Source organism: Tamandua tetradactyla, chromosome 25 (assembly GCF_023851605.1).
Source record: "Tamandua tetradactyla isolate mTamTet1 chromosome 25, mTamTet1.pri, whole genome shotgun sequence".
Classification (NCBI taxonomy): domain Eukaryota; kingdom Metazoa; phylum Chordata; class Mammalia; order Pilosa; family Myrmecophagidae; genus Tamandua; species Tamandua tetradactyla.
Window position 1 is genome coordinate 45222166 of NC_135351.1, and position 19695 is coordinate 45241860.

At 50.1% G+C, this 19695-nt stretch overlaps 1 protein-coding gene across 1 annotated transcript in view; it reads left to right on the forward strand.

The window, feature by feature from the left end:
• Nucleotides 1-19695, forward strand: part of GRM1 (glutamate metabotropic receptor 1) — a 214618-nt gene that overhangs the window by 119525 nt on the left and 75398 nt on the right. Inside the window, exon 2 of the mRNA XM_077143401.1 lies at nt 10912-11147. Within this exon, the coding sequence (XP_076999516.1) occupies nt 10912-11147 (236 nt within the window). The remainder of the gene's footprint in view (nt 1-10911; nt 11148-19695) is intronic.

The following is a 19695-nucleotide window of genomic DNA, read 5'->3' on the forward strand; positions in this document are numbered from 1 at the left end:
TGTTTTCATCAAGACAGGATGTTGAATTTTGTCAAATGCCTTTCTAACAATTGAGATGATCATGTGGTTTTTCCACCTTGATTTGTTGATATAGTGTATTACATTAATTGATTTTCTTGTGTTGAACCAGCCTTGCATACCTAGAATAAATCCAACTTGTGCTGCTGGATTTGATTTGCAACTATTTTGTTGAGGAGTTTTGCATCTATATTCATTAAAGAGATTGGTCTGTAATTTTTTTTCTTATAGTATCTTTGTCTGACTTTGGTATTAGGTTTTTTTTTAGAATGAGTTAGGTAGTTTTCCCTCCTCTTCAATGTTTTTGAAGAGTTTGCATAGGATTGGTACTAATTCTTTCTTGAGTGCTTGGTGGAATTCACTTGTGATGCCATCTGGTCCTGGACTTTTCTTTTTGGGGAACTTCTTGATGACTGATTCAGTCTCTTTACTTATGATTGATTTGCTGAGGTCATCTGTTTCTTCTCAAGTCAGTGTTGGTTGTTCATGCCTTTCTAGGAAGTTGTCCATTTCATCAGTGTTGTCTAGTTTATTAGCATATAGTTGCTTATAGTATCCTCTCATTACCTCACTTATTTCTGTGGGGTCATTGGTTGTGTCCCCTCTTCTATTTCTGGTTTTGTTTATTTGCATTTTCTGTCTCTTTTTTTGTCAACTTAGCTAAGGGTCCACGAGTTTACTGATTTTCTCAAAGAACCAACTTCTGTTTTTGTTGATTTTCTCTATTGTTTTCATGTTCTCAATTTCATTTATTTCTGCTCTAAGCTTCATTATTTCTGTCCTTTTATTTGATTTGGGTTTAGTTTGAAGTTCTTTCTGCAGTTCTTCCATGTGAACAGTTAATTCCTCAAATTTTGCCCTTTCTTCTTTTTAAATATAGGCATTTAAGGCAATAAATTTCCCTCTCAGCACTGCCTTTGATGCATCCCATAAGATTTGATATGTAGTGCTTTCATTTTCATTTGACCTGACAAATTTACTGATGTCTCTTGTAATTTCTTCTTTGACCCACTGGTTGTTTAAGACCGTGCTGTTTAGCCTCCATATATTTGTTAATTTTCTGGCCCTCTGAATGTAATTGATTTCCAACTTAATTCCATTATGATCACATAGAATGTTTTGTATGATTTCAATCTATTTAAATTTATCCAGACTTGCTTTATGACCCACCATATATGGTCTGTCCTTGAGAATGATCCATGAGCACTTGAGGAAAATGTGTATCCCACTGTTGTGGGGTGTAATGTTATGTAAATATCTGTTAAAACTAGTTCATTTATTGTATTCTTCAAAAGCTCTGTTCCTTTATTGATCCTCTGTCTAGATGTTCTGTCCATTGATGAAAGCAGGGAACTGAAGTCTCCAACTATTATGGTAGAGGTGTCTACTTCTTCCTTCATGTATTTTGTTGTCAGTGTTTCCCTCATGTATTTTGGAGCTCTCTGGCTTGGTGCATAAGTATTTATGATTGTTATGTCTTTTTGTTGAATTGCTCCTTTTTAAAATAATAATGTCCTTTGTCTCTTTTAATTGTTTTACATTTGAAGTCTAATTTGACAGATATTGGTATAGATACTCCTGCTCTTTTCTGATTGTTGTTTCATGAAATATCTTTTCCCAACCTTTCACTTTCAAGCTATTTTTGTCCTTGGGTCTAAAATGAGTCTCCTGTAGACAGCATATAGATGGGTCCTCTGTTTTATTCCATTCTTCCCATCTATGTCTTTTGAATGAGGAGTTTAATCCATTGACATTTAATGTTATTACTGTAAAGGCAGTACTTTGTTCTACCCTTTTGTCTATTGGATTTCATATGTCATATCTATTTTTTTCTCTATTTTACCTTTACTGATAGTCTTCATTTCTATACTCTTCTCCAGACCTCTTTCTCTCCTGCATTTTTCCATCCGCCTTAGTGTTCTTTTTACTATTTCTTGCAGAGATGGTCTCTTAGTTACAAATTGTCTCAGTGATTGTCTGAAAATATTTTAATATCTCCCTCACTTTTGAAGGATGATTTTGGTGGGTATAGAATTCTTTGTTAGCAGTTTTTCTCTTTTAGAATTTAAATATATTATGCCACTGCCTTCTTGCCTCCATGGTTTCTGCTGAGAAATCCACACATAGTCTTATAGGGCTTCCCTTGTATGTAATGGAGTGTGTTTCTCTTGCTGTTTTCAAAATTTTCTCTTTGTCTTTGACATCTGACAATCTGATTAATAAGTGTCTTCAAGTATGTCTATTTGGATATATTCTATTTGCAACATGCTGCACTTCTTGGATTTGTAATTTTATGCCTTTCATAAGAGATGGGAAATTTTCAGTGATATTGCCACCATTAGCCTTTCTCGTCCTTTTCCTTCTATTTTCCTTTCCTTCTATACCCCCAACACGTATATTCATGTACTTCATGCTGTCATTCAATTACTGAGACCCTGCTCATATTTTTCCATTCTTTTCTTTATATTTTCTTCTGTGTGATGGATTGCAGATGTCCTGTCCTGTAGTTCACTAATCATTTCTTCTCCCTCTCCAAATCTATTATAGTAAGTTTCCATTGTTTTTTTTTCATCTCTTCTATAATGCCTTTCATTCCCATAAGCTGTGGTTTTCTTTTTCAAACATTTGAGTTCTTCTTTTTGTCTTCCCAATGTCTTCTTTATATACTCCCTCAACTTGTTTATTTGATTTTTGATGAGATTTTGCATGTCTGTTTGAACATCCTGAATTAGTTGTTTCAACTCCTGTATCTCATTTGACGTGTTGGTTTGTTCCTTTGACTGGGCCATATCTTCAATTTTCCTGGCATGATTTCATTATTTTTTGCTGGTATCTAGGCATTTGATTTCCTTAATTAGTTTTTTCTGGAGGTTTTTTCACTCTTTCACCTAGGGTTTTTCTCATGGATGGCTTTGTTCTCTATCTGTTTTTTGACATTCAATTCAACTTATTCTAGATCTAGGCTCTGTTTAACTGATCCAAATTTTTCAGTTCTTGTTTTTGTTTCTTGCCTAGCCTATAAGGGGCCCTTTTTTTTCTTTTTTGTGGAGGGTCTCCTCAGATATTATAGACCCCAGGCAGATTTTCCCAGACCAGACAGGCCCACGTTTCAGGAGGAAAATGTAACCCATGTCAGTTTCTCCTGAGGGTGAGACCCAGAGGTTGTCAGACTTTCCTATGAAGCCTCTGGACTCTGTGCTTTCCTCTCCTGCCCAGAATGTGGTGCTTGTCTGCCCACAGCTGCCCACCAGCGTAAAGGGATGTGCTACCTTTAACTTCAGCAGACTCTCCCTGCCGGGGGTGTGGTCGAGACAGAGGAGAGGTGGTAGGTGGCTTTAATTGCTTCAGTTTCCCAGACCCTGGGACCTGGATTCCTTGAAGGAGGGATTCTACCTGAGCTGGGCCCTGCCCCATTTTTCTTGGGGAAGGTAAACCCTTAAGGGCACTAACTCCTTTCAGTGGAATTAACTCTTCACCTGACTGGTTACTTTGTCTTCAGACAAGCTTAATTCCTCCCTTGCCTGGGGCAGTGCTGGAGCCTGAGAGTTCTAGGTAATGAGCCATTTTAGGAGTAGAAAAAAAAAGCCCTTTCTGAGCCAGATCCCTGCCCCTTCGGTTTGCCAATCAAGAGCTTGAGTTGGTACATGGTTCTGTGTATCTCCAGGCTCTCTGTGCTCCCTTTTCTGGGGGTCCAGCCCTTTTCCAGTATTTTGTGCTAACTAAAAAAGCCTCTGTTTTTTTTCCATCTGCTCTGCCTCCTCTCTGCCTGGGTAAAAATTCCTAGTTCCTTTAGTGCTTATTCCAGGTTTATCTGTGTTGGAGACTTGTTTTCAGTAGTCAGAATTTGTTAATTAGTTCCATAATTGGAGCTTGAGTGAGCTCAGCCCTTGCTGCTAGTAAAGTTTGTTTCCTTTCCCCTGGGGAACCAGCCTGCCATGCCCATGAGGGAGGGGTGCCAGGCTCCATGGCTTGGGGACTCACAGTTCTGTGTAGGGTCTCAGCCAGTCCAACTTGTCCAGACTGGTGTACACTGTGTGTCTGGTCACTGATGTTCCCCAGCAATTCTATTCATTCCTGGCTATTTACCAGCTGCTCTGGAGGATGAACTAAACTCCATGCCTCACTATGCTGCCACATATGATTGGTTTTATTAGAGAAGTTGTAGGTTTACAGAAAAATCATGCAGAAAGTATGGCGTTCCCACATACCCACCCTCTCAGTTTCCCTACTATTAACCACTTGCATTCGTGTGGTAGTTTGTTACAATTGACCAAACAATATTATCATAATTATGCTATTAACTGTAGTCCATGATTTATGTTAGGGTTCCCTGTTCGTGTTGCACAATTCTATGATATTTTTAATTTTTTTATTTTAGTAACAGATAAAATTCCTCTTTTCATCGTTTTCAAACATGCACTTCAGTGGTGTTAATTAATCCCCAATGCTGTGCTGTCATCACCATCATCCAATACCAACGTGTCTCCGCATAGGCACTCTGCATCGAGTCAGCATGGACTCCCCATTCCCTGCCGCAGCCTCACACCTGATAACCTGGATTCTAGTTTCCGACTCTATGTGTTTACACATTGTATGTCATTTTTAGTCTTAGCAGCCCATAGTGCTACTTCATCTGGAGCCCAGAAAGCATTGTCTATATGTAAAATATTGAATATGTCTGATTCTGTTGTCTTTTTAATTCAGTGCTTTTATTTTAAATAATTATTTTGTTTTTGAATTTGTTTTGTTTGATATGTAAATGATGCAGAAATTCTGATGATTTCACTAATTCGTTAGCTAAAACATCTTAATGAATAACACACTATGGTTTTAGCCCTTCATCATCAACTAAGGATAAAAAACAAATTCAATAGATGTTTATCATATTTTCAAGTAAAGCCTATAGCAACTCTTTCTGCCTTCATTTCTTTGGTGTTGTGTCCACTGGGCACATTAAGAAAACTGTCTTTACTTGTCAGGAAGGTCAGTGAAGCTTGTTTGACTGCATGCAATTACAGTTAAAATAAATAATATAATTTTACTTCCTACTGTAGAAAGTAATCTTGAACATAAAATGTAAAACAGGCTTGATTAAACCTTAGCATGACTGTAGAAACAGATAAAAGCAGGTCAGAGCTGTGGTCTCACAGAGTAGCATGGCCAGTGGCCCTCAGTGGCTGCCTGGCACCAGTCTGTGTGCAAGAAGGACGCAGCGACCTGAGCCTTGGGCAGCCCACCTGCGAGCCCCGGGTCTGTGGCTGGCGGGACAGGCTCTGACATGTGAAGCCACCGAGGCGTGGTCAGTGGTCCCTCCAGCCATGGACGGCGCCAACCTCGGGGCGCAAGAAGCACTTTCCTGGTGAAGTCTTGCCCGTGTGCAGACACAGCTCCATATAGCGCTTGGTCATGCCAAGACTGAGGACAGACGAGAACGTTGTGGTCAGCTCACAAGGACCTTGGCCTCGTGGCTGCCCAGGGCAGGTGGACACGCAGAGGCTTGGAGAGGGGACCTGACGTCCCTGTTTCATGTCCTCACTCAGAGTCGGAAGACAGAGCAGCCACTGCCCTGGTGTTGGGTTGAAGGGGCGCAGAGACCTGCTCAGCCCCCAGAGAACCCCCAGGCCCCACGTGCTCACTCTGGGTCTGGAAACGCCATCCATGCGCTGTGGGCAGTGGGCCCCGCGGTGGCAGGGCTGAGGGCAGCGCCCACCCCGCGCCTGCGGTTCTGGGGAAGAGGGGCACGTCTGCCTCCAGGTAACCGGTCACGCCAACTGGCAGAGGGGCGGGGGAGGGAGAGACGGGAAATGAGGGTCCCCTCTGAGACCCCTCCCCCCCCACCTCAGCTCTTTTCCTACCCAAACAGCTCGGAGTCTTCCCTCCAGCCGTGCAGAACCCAGGAAGGGGCCGCTCCCCTTTTGCTCTTTGGTTCTTTCTGCACTGGTTCCTTAAGTTCCTGTCTAGACCCCTGGACAGACACTTATGCTGGCCGCGACGCCCAGACAGAGACCTGTGCTGGCCGCGACGCCCGGACAGAGACCTGTGCTGGCCATGACGCCTGGACAGAGGCATGCTGGCCACGACGCCCGGACAGAGACCTGTGCTGGCCACGACGCCTGGACAGAGACCTGTGCTGGCCACGACGCCCGGACAGAGACCTGTGCTGGCCGTGACCCCTGGACAGAGACGTGCTGGCCGCGACGCCCAGACAGAGACCTGTGCTGGCCGTGACCCCCGGACAGAGACCTGTGCTGGCCACGACGCCCGGACAGAGACCTGTGCTGGCCGTGACCCCCGGACAGAGACATGTGCTGGCCGCGACGCCCAGACAGAGACCTGTGCTGGCCACGACGCCCGGACAGAGACCTGTGCTGGCCGTGACCCCCGGACAGAGACATGTGCTGGCCGTGACCCCCGGACAGAGACCTGTGCTGGCCACGACGCCCGGACAGAGACCTGTGCTGGCCGCGACCCCCAGACAGAGACCTGTGCTGGCCGTGACCCCTGGACAGAGGCATGCTGGCCACGACGCCCGGACAGAGACCTGTGCTGGCCACGACGCCCGGACAGAGACCTGTGCTGGCCGCGACCCCCAGACAGAGACCTGTGCTGGCCGTGACCCCTGGACAGAGGCATGCTGGCCACGACGCCCGGACAGAGACCTGTGCTGGCCACGACGCCCGGACAGAGACCTGTGCTGGCCACGACGCCCGGACAGAGACCTGTGCTGGCCACGACGCCCGGACAGAGACCTGTGCTGGCCACGACGCCCGGACAGAGACCTGTGCTGGCCGCGACCCCCAGACAGAGACCTGTGCTGGCCGTGACCCCTGGACAGAGACGTGCTGGCCGCGACGCCCAGACAGAGACCTGTGCTGGCCGTGACCCCCGGACAGAGACCTGTGCTGGCCACGACGCCCGGACAGAGACCTGTGCTGGCCGTGACCCCCGGACAGAGACATGTGCTGGCCGTGACCCCCGGACAGAGACCTGTGCTGGCTGTGCATCTGTGCTCACAGTGGGCGGGCAAAACTTAATCTAAAAATTAGACACAGATAGTTGTGCCATACCCCCACCCTTGTTCCCGCTTCTTCCATACTCCACCATGTCTTCCCGTTACACCTGATCAGCCTGTGTGAGCATGTGCACAGGTGTGTGTGTGTGCACATGTGCACAGGTGTGTGTGTGCACGCACATGTGTAAGTGCATGTACGCATTTTACTGTCTGCATCTGCCAAGTCCAGAACGAACAGACACCAAAGGACCTTCTCAAATACCCAAGCTCTAGATCCTTTCTAAAATAAACCAGATCTGGCCCTCATGGCTGCACCTTCACCTTGCACGCTCTGTGAGCGCTCTGTGCTCTTTGGACTGCTCTGCTCCCTCCCTCCCTCTCCCCTCCATCACCCCCTGGCCTTTCTCACCTTGAAGGCCACTTCCTCCAGGGTCCCAGGACCTCTTTGCCCCTCTCTGTCCTCCTTGTCCCTTCAGTTCGTGCTCGGCGGCTGCATGCTCCGTCCCCACTGGCCCCCATGGCAGCTGCCTGGGGAACCTCCCTCTGCTCTTGGCACCCTCACCCAGCACTGAGCAAACACCCGCTCGGGGAGAGCCGTCTCTCCCTCCCCAAGACTGCCTCCAACCGACACCTCCAGGTTTAAATTACATTGCCCCCGCCTTGTGGGGTGGCGGGCATAGAGGCCTCTGGCTGGCTTACGTGTGCTTTCGAAGTCCTCTTTATTATGCCTTTCTTGTTTCCCCAATTAGATGGTAAGCACTCGAAAATTTTCAAAGAATTATAGCTTTGTTATCAGATGCATGAAATTATTTGAATTCATAACAAAAATAAAACTGCCTCTATCTAGGTTGTAATCATTGTAATTGGATCTGAATAGGTTTTTCTACAATGGTTTTGAGCAATTTTTAAACTAGTAGTATTGCGTTTGTGTTGTACTATCAATTTGCTTATTAAGTTATTTAACTGACACAGTGCAGAGGTAATTTTCATGCAGCTCTTGTTAAGCTAATTGGTGGAACTGGAAGTCCTGAGTCTTCCTGTGGTGGAAAGCTCCCAGGACTCAGGTCTCATAGGGGTCCGATGACATGGGAAGGGCAGGCGTCCTCGGGGGGAGTTGCTGGGTGAGACGTGGGGGATGGAGGGGCTTGGGGCGGTCGCGAGGATTCCTGGGAAGCAGACGGCCACCCTTTCCCTCCACAATACGCACTTTCATTCCAAACCCCAGGTGGGAAAGAGCCATAAGTGGGGAGCAGATGGAGTGGCAGTGCTGCTGGAGGCGTTCCCGGGGTCCCAGGGCGTCCCCACCTGCCCGGCAGATCCCACAGGCAGAGCAGGGTCCGGCAGGTCGTGTCGGGTTCAGCAGGCGGGTCCAGCCCCACCACCTCGGCTGCCAGCACCACCACCACACCCTGCCTCAGTGGGTCTGAGGACGGCCGCTGGCCACCCGTTGTCAAGTGTGCCTCTCTGAGAAGGCGCCTCGTCCAGCCTCCCAGCACGGCCGAGCGGTGACGCCCTTTGCGGTGCTCTGTAGGGACATTTGTCAACTGGAACTAGAGGAAACAGTGGGAAAACAGGCAAACCTAGAGCTTCTTTACAGATGCAGCTGGATGACTTTTATTTATGGCCCCCACTGGACAGTGCTCACCTCAGAGAGGTGGACGCGCTCAATCAAAAGCATAGCAATTGCCACTTCAAAAAATACTCACCAGTAATCCTCACTGAATAATTTTCTGTTGCATCCAGGCCCCCCTTGGTTTATGTCTGCTCTGATTTAGCACCAGCCTGGCCTTCTAGAAGGGGGTCTGCCGAGGGGTCCGAGGTTTGGTGGGGCGCAGGGGTCGGGCTCCGTGGATGAGCTCTTTCTTGTCTCCCCGTGGCGGGCCCCAGGCAGGGCCGGCTTCCCTCTGCTGCTGCTGCTGCTGCTGCTGCTGACGCCCCACGTGTGCCCTTACAGGGGGACGCAACCCACGGAAAGACATGCAAATAAGCTCCCCCGGAGGCTCAGCCCTACACATTTTTAAAATTGTACATTCCTTGGGCGGGCAGCAGTGGCTCAGTGGCAGAGTTCTTGCCTGCCATGCTGGAGACCCGGGTTCAATTCCCGGAGCCTGCCCATGCATAAAAGAAAAAGGAAATTGTACGTTTCTTATGGAGACTGTAACAAAAGGAGCCTCACATAATTTTAGATCTCGAGGAGAGGAAGGAACACTCCAGCCTAAAGTTTACGTGACCAAGCAATTCTTTTCTTCAGGTTAAAACCCACTTTAATCTAAGTATTTGCTGTAGAAAAAATTTTTTGAAAGTCTGACTGGTTTTATTTTACCCTTCCATCTAGGGTGACATAAAGTATAGCTCAGTGCTTCAGATTGCTCTAGAATTAACATATAAATACAAAAGTCAAGCGTTTTAGGTCTTTCTATGAGGCTGAGCACCTGGCAAGATGAATGAATGAGCCAGTCTCCTTTCTGATCTGCTGAGCCCTGCAGTCAGGGTGGGCATCTCCCCAGCTCCCAGGCCCTTTGCCACGGGCGTGGGGGTGGCAGGGGTGGCAGGGGGCAGCAGGGGGTGGCGGGGGGTGGTGGGGCTGGCGGGGGGTGGCAGGGGGTGGTGGGGGGTGGCGGGGGGTGGCAGGGAGTGGGTGACGCTCTTGCTGAGCGACGTGGATTCCTGCTCTTTGAGGACCCCACAGGCCTGCGCTGACGTCCCCTGGGCTGGGTTCCTGATGTCATCTCACGCCTCTCCAGCTCTAACTGTGGACATCCTCATTCCCTCCACATTGCTTGGCCGAGCCCTGCTCCCTCCTGTGCCCCCCAGGAAGCATCTATGACACCCCCCACCCCTTGTTCTTCCCACTTGTCCTTTGGGTCTCAGCTCAGGCCACCCCTAAACCAGCCCCCCGCCAACACACACATGTCTGCCAGACTAGATCACCCCCAGTGCACCCCAACAAGCGCAGCCCTGCTGCTTTCCTTCTTTCCCTCTGGGCATCTCTAATCTCATCTGGTGTTTGTAGACATGGGGCAGGGGAGGAGACGAGGAAGGAAGGATGGAGAACAGGAGGGAGGGAGGGAGGAGGGTCTGAAGGAGGAAAGGAAGGACAGGGAGGGTGGGGAGGCTGGGGACTGGGGAGGGGCGCCTCTGGTTCCTCCGGGAGGATGTAATGGCTTCTTTGAACAATTCTGCTGCTGGCAGAGAGGTGGAGCTCATTAGGCTGAGGACAGGATGGGGTCAGTTGGTCTGCTGGTGTGGGGGGTTGACCAGCCCATGGGGAACCTTGCCTGTTGGGTGGGGGCATATCTGGGGAGAGCGGGCCTGAGGGGCCCCGTGAAGCTGTCCAGGCAGCACTTGGAATTTCAGGCCCTGGAATAGACCACTCACACCCAGGCGTTTCCCACAGGATGGACTGAAGCCTCTGTTGTAACCTGGACACAGCACCATCCTGAGACCAGGGCCGTGGCTGTCTCTGCCACATTTTGGGAAGTGGTAGGCAGCATGCTCGGAGCTCTGGAAGCAAATGGACTTCCACCACTAGCTGTGTGCCCCAGGACAGACCCCTCACCCTCTCTGCGCCTTGGTCTGTGTGAAACGTTCGGCAGTGAGAAGGGCACCTCCCCAGGGCTGGCGCGAGGGCTCAGACCGCGGCTGTGCAGTGTGTAGCACAGGAGCTGCTGGCAAGTTAGGACTCGGCAAATGTTAGTTGCAATGCTACCATCGTCTCTTCATCATCACTTCTGCTACCGTTACCGTGTTCTCCCCACCGCAAGGCCGTGGGTGGGTGGTAAGGCTTGGGGTGTCCTTGGCCCCCCTGGGCTGCTTGCTCGCATGCAGCTGTGAGCTGTAGGTGAGACCCTGTCTTTCTCCCCCGCCCCTGTGTTTTTCAGTGACGGCTGGGCTGACAGAGACGAGGTCATTGAAGGGTACGAGGTGGAGGCCAACGGGGGCATCACCATCAAGCTGCAGTCCCCAGAGGTCCGGTCCTTTGACGACTATTTCCTGAAGCTCCGGCTGGACACCAACACGAGGAACCCCTGGTTCCCCGAGTTCTGGCAGCATCGTTTCCAGTGCCGTCTGCCAGGACACCTGCTGGAGAACCCTAACTTCAAGAGAGTCTGCACAGGTAACGGGTGCCCCCCCAGTCACAGCTCGGAGGTGGGGCCGTCACCCCCCACAGCGTGCTGCATGTGCGTGGAAGGGGCCAGGCTGGGAACCCAGACTCAGCGCCCATCTTAGTGTGTCTGGTAACGTGCAGGGACTCGGGAAAGGCTGACTTGGCCTCCGGTGGAGCAGGTCAGAGACGAGAGCACGTGAGTAAAGGGAAAGTAACCAGACTCCAGGTGTGCGTTATCGAAGCCCTCCCCAGAGGCCTGGAGACGTGCGGATGGAAGGCTGCTGGTGGGCCCCTGTGCTCCTGCCAGGACTATCTTCAATGCACAGGTAGGGGGAGGTCAGCGGATGTCACCTGAGGCCACCGCACCCATGGGCACAGGTGACAGGGCACTCGGCACTCTTGTCCAGCCCTGACGATGGTCCTGCTTGGACAGAGCCCTCCATGGGGGGCAGCCCCCTCCAGGCCCTTCCGGGCTAGTGAACTCACGTGTGCCCTGTTTCCTGTGCACGCTCACTCCACACCCCAGGTCTCTTAACACTGAACTTCCGTGAGCGCTGATTGCTCCCACTGTGCTGTCCCCTGCCCTTTCCAGGGCTGGCCTTGCCGTGCAAAGACGGCGCCTCTCTAGCCTCTCCCAAGGCTGTTTAAAGCCCAGGCGGGTGGAAGCCTTATGTCCACCGTGGCCTGCTCTGTGTCGTGGCCACCGGCCTCTGTAGCCAGCCCGAGCAGACATGCTCCAGAGAGGTCTAGAGCCTCCTTCACCCACCGCCGGGTTCCACACACTGGACCCCACGAAGGAAAGTCAGGGAGAGAAGGGCTTGAGCTGTGCTCTCCCTGGGAAGGCCGAGCAGCCGGCGCACAGGAAATGGACCAGTCACTCACAAGGCGATCGTTTTCCCAAGGCTAATTGCGTAAAATACTTCTAGTTTCCATAGTGTTCAAAATATGACTTCAGGAAAGTTTGTGAAATACAGATGTATTTGAATGCAGTGATATACGTCTTGCAGATCTATTTTATCAAGTTTTCTAGAACTTCCTCAGTACGGTTTCTGGGCAGGCTGAGAAGTGAGTCCAGCTGGGGCCGGGGGAGAGGGAGAGTCCGGCAGAGCGCCGCCCGGCCGCATGGCCCGCGCTGACGGCTCCTCTCTCCCGAGCAGCAGGCCCGTGGCCTTTGGGATGCAGGGGCCAGCCAGCCCTCTGTGCAGTAGGGGTCTGAAGGCTGGGCCGGAGCTTCCCTGGCTTCTCGGTTAGCGCAGCCCAGGCAGAGGACCTGCCCCTCCTGAGCTGGTGGGGTGGCATCTGGTGGCACCGTCTTCTTCTCGTCCTCTAGTGGTTTCTGGAGGAAGGCGGCTCTCCGTGGGCCCCGAGGGCGAGGGCCTGGAGGACGCGTGGCAGTGGCTCTCCCTGTGGAACTGAGAGCACATCTGTCCCACCAGCTGACGCGTGAGCGACACTGCTTCACTGAGCTCTGCTTCTTTTGCGAAGGACTGTTACTCTTCGAGGGAAAGTGTACTGTCTTCATTCCGCATTCAGCTACGTCGATGCACTTGGGCAAGGCTCTCGTCTAAGAGGGGGACATGTGGAGGAAATTAAAAGAGAAAAGCGTTCGTGTCAGGGCAGGGAAACCGTCAATGAATGAAGAAGTAAAACGTGTTCACAGTTAAATGCCCGTAAGAGTTACAGAGAAGCACAGTGAGGGATGGGCAGAGGCAGCCCTGGGACGGAGGCTGGGGGGAGGGAGGCCCTTCAGGGGTGCGGGTGAAAGGTTTTAAGATATGAGGTATTTGAGAGAAAGGAAAGTAGACGAAATGATTTTAAGTGAGCGTGCTTTATTGGCTGCGCTCCCGGGCAGAGCTCACTGAACCCAAGATGGAGTGAGGTGAGTCTGAGCACGGGCTTTGGCGAGTGCAGTTTTTAGGGGCAGGGGTTAGGTGATGGCATGAAAGGGGCGGCACATTAAACAAAGGATTATTATGCCAATGGGTTGAGCAGTGGGTGGTCAGATGTCCGTTGAGCAATGAGTGAGCCGATGTTTGCTCAGAAAGACCTTGGTTGTAACAGTTCACCTCCCGTTCCGAAGTTAACTTCATGAGTCCAGCCATAGAGCCCTCCCTTATTCCCCTGACCTAACAGCGGGGTGGGGGGTGCTGCCAGGCCGGAGGGGGGGGATGGGGGTGGGGCGGGGTGTACCGGGTGAGGGCGAGGCCATCTGTGGCAGAATCGGCGGGTAGATGGGGCCCAGCAGCTGGGGAGCGGGTGTACTTCCTGATGGAGATGGTGGAGACTCAGGGGGAGCGGGTGGGGGCGGGGGCGGGTGGGACAAGGGAAGCTGGTGGCGCCTCTGAGCTGTCCAGCTCCCTGCCACCCCATCACTGGGCTTCAGTGCACAATTCAGAATCCTGCCGAGATGCTGGGATGGCCTGTGAGACCTGCGGGCTCCGTGGGTTACAGGCGAGAACTCTGAAGCCGCAAGCCCCATACTCTGGACTTTCAGTGAAAACAGTACGCAGATGTCAAGGTTAGACATCGAAGGGGTTCATGTTCGCACCAGGAAATAGTTTGCAAATTCATGAATTGCTCTCATATCATGCTTGATTCTCAGCGCTATTTTTAGGAGATTCTTAGGTGATTACAGCCTTTAGTAAACAAGGTTCTGTTTGCATTTCATTCTGGAATCCAGTTCAGCAAATATTTCCCTCTCTACTTAATTTTAAGGAAGACAGAAGGTGTATCTCATTTTTTTTTAAATCTGAAACTAGTTTATAAAAGTTATTTGTCTTTTTGGCCGCAGAAGTCCCAGAATGTTCTCTGTAGTTGCGACTGTGTTCTCCACGGCATACATGCTGGACGCTTACCCTGCCCTTCCATCTAACCTCTCTATTTCTGTGAAACGGGCTCCAGTGTCATTGCAGGGCAGCACAAATCCCCGCCTCACGCACCATGTAAGCAATTCAACAACTTGAATTTATCGACTGAATTCCAGTCTTTTAGTGAAATATGCAGAGACATTTGTGAAATTAGTGCCAGGAAATGGAGTTAACTTTCCTGTACCACTGATAACTGCTGTTTTTGTCACTCATTTTACCTCTTCTAATTAGGCCACTTCTGGTGCTTTGGAAAGTTTTGATAATTATTCTTAGTTTCCATAGAAACCTTTATTGAACTTAATCTCAGATGTCGTTACCTAAGTACAGAGTTTATGGGCACCCGATTGTCAGCTTGCCTTTGCAGGGTCCTGAGGCCAGGCTGAATAACTTGGGAATTACCATGGTTAATTAAACAGCACTTCATGCAAATTCCACATGGTTGCTTAATTAGTTAAGTAATGAAGGGACTGAAGACGTGCTGGAAAAGTGCTAAGTGAAACGGCAAAGCGTCCCTTCTAAATCATGAGTCATCGGAAGGACAGGGGAGAGAGTGAGATAAGGCAAATTAAAGCTACTCTCTTCCCGTGAGTGTCTTAGACACTAAGGAGTCGTGTCACGCCTGCAGTGACGTAGTGCGTCATCGTTCCTGAGCTGAACTGCGAGAAATACTCCGCGGAAGCAGGTGGGGCAGGGCTCGGGAAGTGTGGCCAGGCCCAGGACCAGCTCAGCCACGCAGCTGCCCTGCCCAGGGACGCGGGTGCTAGCGTCTGAGCCCCACGCAGGTGACCCTGCGGCGGTCCTCTCCGCTGAATGAAGGGAAGGTAAACTCTCACCAGGTGCAAGGCATTGGTGAGAGAGGGGCCACGTCCTCCAGAAAGCAGGTGCACCCTCTGATGAAAAGAATAGTTTTCAGAATTACAAATGCAGCATATCTGCATCTCAGGGAATGTGGAAGCTAGAAAAACGAGCACACAGTCCTCTTCTGTCACCCTAGCATGGTTACTGTCAATGCAGATATTTTCTTCTATTTGTAGGCTTTTATAATTTTTTCTGGTTACAAAAGTAATCCACGCTTACTGCTTTAGCAACATAGAAAAGCACAAGACAGAAGATGACAAATGTTAAGAAATTGACAACCCAGAACTAACCTCTGTTAAATTCGAGGTGTATTTTCCTCTTACTCAGTTATAGTTTTGTCAAGTAGATACGGTTATTTTATATAATTTTTTAGAAATGAATACTGCTTGTCATTTAAGTCTTTCATTCTTAATGGCTGCATGACAGCCAGCAGACAGATAAGCTATAATTTATTTAACCATTTCATTATTTGGGCACATTTGGTCTGTTTTCAGTTCTTCACAAATTTAAAAAATACTGCAGTGCTATAGTTAAAAACCCTTCTTCCTAAACATTTTTCTGCATTTAGAATAATTTTCTTATGATACATGTCCAAAAGTTGAATTACTCAATCAAAATATATGAATTTTTCCAATGCCTTCAGCAGAAGGAGTCCAAAAGGCAGCTCTTATAAGCACGCATGAAGCCCTCTGCATTTTTTTCGTTTTCTTTTGCGCAGTTCTAATCACAGCATGCATATAATTGTGTCTTCTTTTCCTTAGTATTATTCCGCACATCATTTCGATGCTGCTGCACAGCCTTCATCATTGCCGTTTTAGTAGTGCTGTACAATTCCAGCCAGTGGAAGCACCGCTGTTACTGAGCCATGCCTGGATTGCTGAATATCCAGCTGCTCCCACTTCCCTTTCGTATGAAAGAGCCTGACCCTGGGCATCGGGCTTCATGGCTGTTGTCAGCCATTTTGGATTGTTTCCTCATGACACTCTCCTCGATATGAGACTATCGGCCTAAGGACGTGACTATTTCTGGGTCCCTTGGAAACATAGTGCCATTGTCTCCCTTATGGAAATGCCGATACCTGCTTTGGGTAGCAGAGTGCCGAGGGTCTGAGTGGACCAGGCCTACTGTGTGTTGCCAGCCTTTTTGCCTCCAGTGAGTTCACTGCCATAATCTTACTTTTCCCCCTTATTCTCTGACTCTCATAGTAAAGATATGGGCAGAGGGGCATAGTATCTTTTAAAGTGAGAATATCCCTGCATTTAGCTATTACCAAGATACGATGAATGGTTTGGCTGGTGACACCTGTGAGTACCCGCACGCAGTTCAGGACTCGTCAGATGACGACACAAGACTTCAAGCCTCCTGGGGCTCCACCCTTCCCCAGGCAGCCTGAGGCTGTGATAACCAATGCTCAAATGATGTACGTGCCACATGAGTGGGATTCAAACCAAAGGTCAGTCTTTTTTTTTGGCATGGGCAGGCACCAGGACTCAAACCCAGGTCTCCAGCTTGGTAGGCAACAACTCTGCCTGCTGAGCCACCGTGGCCCGCCCAGGCCATTCCATCTTGAGTTGTGTTTTCATGCCTGTCAGACAAGATCAGCCCCTGACTGCTGACCCAGATCAAAGGGTCTGCAAACTGAGCTAGGTTCCAGTTTACTCCAGCCCATGGGGCCGTGGGGGTGGCAGCTTCCTTTTGACCTTGGGAGTCATGTCCCAAATGCCAATAGGCACAAGGTTGGTGCTATTAATTAGGGTTTGTGGCAGACTTCCCAATTCTCCACCTCTCCCTGCATCCAGGCCCCTCAAAATAGACTTTCAGCTGCTCCCATCAAGAGGTAGAATTTACTTCCCTCTACCTTGACTCCAGGTTGACCTTACAACTTGTTAGTTCCACGTCTGTACCTCCTCTGGCATGCCCTCTTTCTCTTCTCCCTCCTGTAATCCTACCTCAACCACATGAACAAGCCCGGGTCAGCCTGCCAGAAGATGAGACAACACACAGCCGAAATGCACAACCACTCTGTTGAAATCATCCTAGATCAGCCCGATGCCAGCAGAGCCATGGGTTTGCAGTTGATGCATGAGTGACTCCAGCTGAGATGAGCCAGGCGAACCCAGAGCTGCAGGTGTGTGAGTGACTCCAGCTGAGATGAGACACGGGACCCCAGCGCTACAGATGTGTGAGTGAGACCAGTTGAGAAAGGCCAGGGGAACCCAGAGCTGCAGGTGTGTGAGTGAGACCAGCTGAGATGAGGCACGGGGAACCCAGACCCGTCGGAGGCAGGTCGACACTTAGGCTCATGAACTAAATCCGTGCTTGCTATAAAGCACTAAGCCTCGTTGTGTTACGCGGCCCTGTCATGTTGATAGACAACTGATGGCGGTTTCCATGGCTTTGTGATCCATGAGTCCTGAATGGAGCAACAACCGGTTAACTTAAATTAAGGAACTGATTTCTCAACCCAATAGTAAGACGTCAGTCTTTCCCCCATAGGGAAATGGTATTACATGCCGTCCAGTATCTCTTAGGACACAGATGGACATTTTCATAGGCCCTGCGGTAAAGAGGGTTTCAAGGCCCCTGTGCCAAGGCAATGAAGCTATTCAGGATTCTCTGGAATTCTGGGTGGAGGACGCAGGCACAGGTTTGCATACAGTGCCGTAGAAGTTGTTGGTGTTTCGGTTGGAAGGGCAGAAGCGAACTGATGCAGAGTCTCATCTGGGCATCGTATTCTCAGGCAGCTCTGGGTTAGTGCCACGTGGTGGGACTGAAAACCGCCATGCACTGCCCCAGAAGGCCTGTCTCAACGCCCACCACCCTCGCTGTCCAGTGAGGAGCTGTCGGCCCCGTCATTAGATGTCAGTTAGTTAAGATGCAGCGCAATTAAGCATCTTATTCTGCAGTCTCGGGAGCCACGTCGCCTGCCACAGAGGGCAGCGCAGGTACGGAGCGTCTCCCTGCCTCAGGACAGTCTGCTGGGCGCCCTGGCCTCAGGTCTGACCGTTCCTCTTGGGTCACCTGGTCGGGGTGACGCGAGGCCGACCCAGCAGCTGCGGCTGGTCCAGTCTCCCAGCAAGGCTGTCCCAGGGCTTGGGGTCCCTGGGCAGGGCCTGCTGGCTCCATGGCGACCCAGCAGGCCTTCACCAGCCACTCACGGCCCCGTGGACTCGATGCCTCGTCCCTTCTAGTGGCTGGAGGAACTCAGAGGAGAGCTGCCTGCACTGCGCCCCAGGGTCGTTCACGCCAGGCGATGTCGCCCCCCCATCCTTCCCGGGGGCCCCTGTGGGCTCAAAAGGGCAGGTGTGTGGCTGTTCATGTCAGCCGGACGCTGAGTGAGAAGCAGACATTCTCTGAGGCCTCCAGCCCTTCCTGTAACAGTGAACACTTTCATCCTTTCAATAGGTGCTATACTCTTTAAGAGAAACATTGACTCTTCAATGTAATATTTAATTAGGTTTTAAGAGAAATGTAAGAGAACTTACCGTTCTAATAGAAAACTTTAGTTTACGGTACATACTGTATTTGTTAGTGTGCGCTTTGACTATGTCAAACCTAGAGGTGGGCTTTGATGCGATATATCTCAGTTTTATTAGCATTTGGCTTAATCCATTAATAAATTCTTGAATTAAAAACATTTTCTAAGGGAGCATGGGTGGTTCAGTGATAGAAGACTTGCCTTCTATGCGGGAGACCCAGGTTCAATGCTCTGACCATGTATCCCCCCAAAGAATATAAAAAATAAATTTTCTCCTTATTAAGCAATTTAAATACTTCCAAAGTTGATGCTCGCTCATGTGGTCCAGCCTGCCTGCTGCACAGCTTTGAGACGGGGTGTTTTTAAATATGGAAATCATGGCGTTCTGTGAGGAAATGAGCCTGGCTGTCAGGATTTGAGCATCTCTCATGGGCTGCCTTGCTGGACCCACCAGGTGTGGAGAGCTGCCTCCTGGGGCAGAGCTGCACATGCTACGTCTGGTACACCTTCAGCAGGGAAACTCAGGTGAAGAAAAGTCACAGAGTACCAGTCCTTTCAAGGTGGGTGTTATGGGTCGAGTCGTGCCCCCCAGAGTCACGTCTGGAAACGGGGCTGCTGCAGATGGACTGGGCTGAGCAAGGTCATGTGCAGTGGGGGGGGGCCTAAACTATGTGACCTGAAGAAGAGAGAAGAGCGTGCGAAGACAGATGGGGGAGAGGGGCATGGGAAGGCAGAGGGCACCCAAGCTCAGGAGCACCTGGGGCCAGCAACGCTGTGAGAGGCAGGAAGGACACGCTCGGCCGAGGGTCAGAGCAAGCTGGGCTTGCCACACCTTGACTGCAGACCCCCCTCCAGAGCTGCTGGACGATGCATTTCAGTGGTTTTATGCCACCCAGTCCATGCTATTTTGTTACGGCAACTCCAGGAAACTAGGACTGTGACTATAGTCAAATACCCCAGGGTTTGGCCCTTTTACCCTTTTCCTCCTACTTTTTGATAGTTTTGTTCAGATATAATTGATATATAGTAAACTGCATAAATGTAAAGTGCATGATTTGATAAATTTTGGCATATGTTTCTGCCCATGAAGGGTTCACCCTGATTAAGATAAGGAACATATCACTCCCAAATCCGTTTGGGCCTCTCTGAAAACCCTCCCTTCCAGCCCAGTCTGCCCCATCCCCAGGCAAACAATTACTGATTTTCTGTCTCCGTAGTGGTTTGCAATTTCGAGACTTTAGTGTATATGGCATTGCCCATTACACACTCGTTTCTGTCTGTCTTCTTCCACTCAGCCTCTATTTTGAGAGTCATCATTAGACTGTGTGTAGCAATAGTTCATTTTCATTGCTGA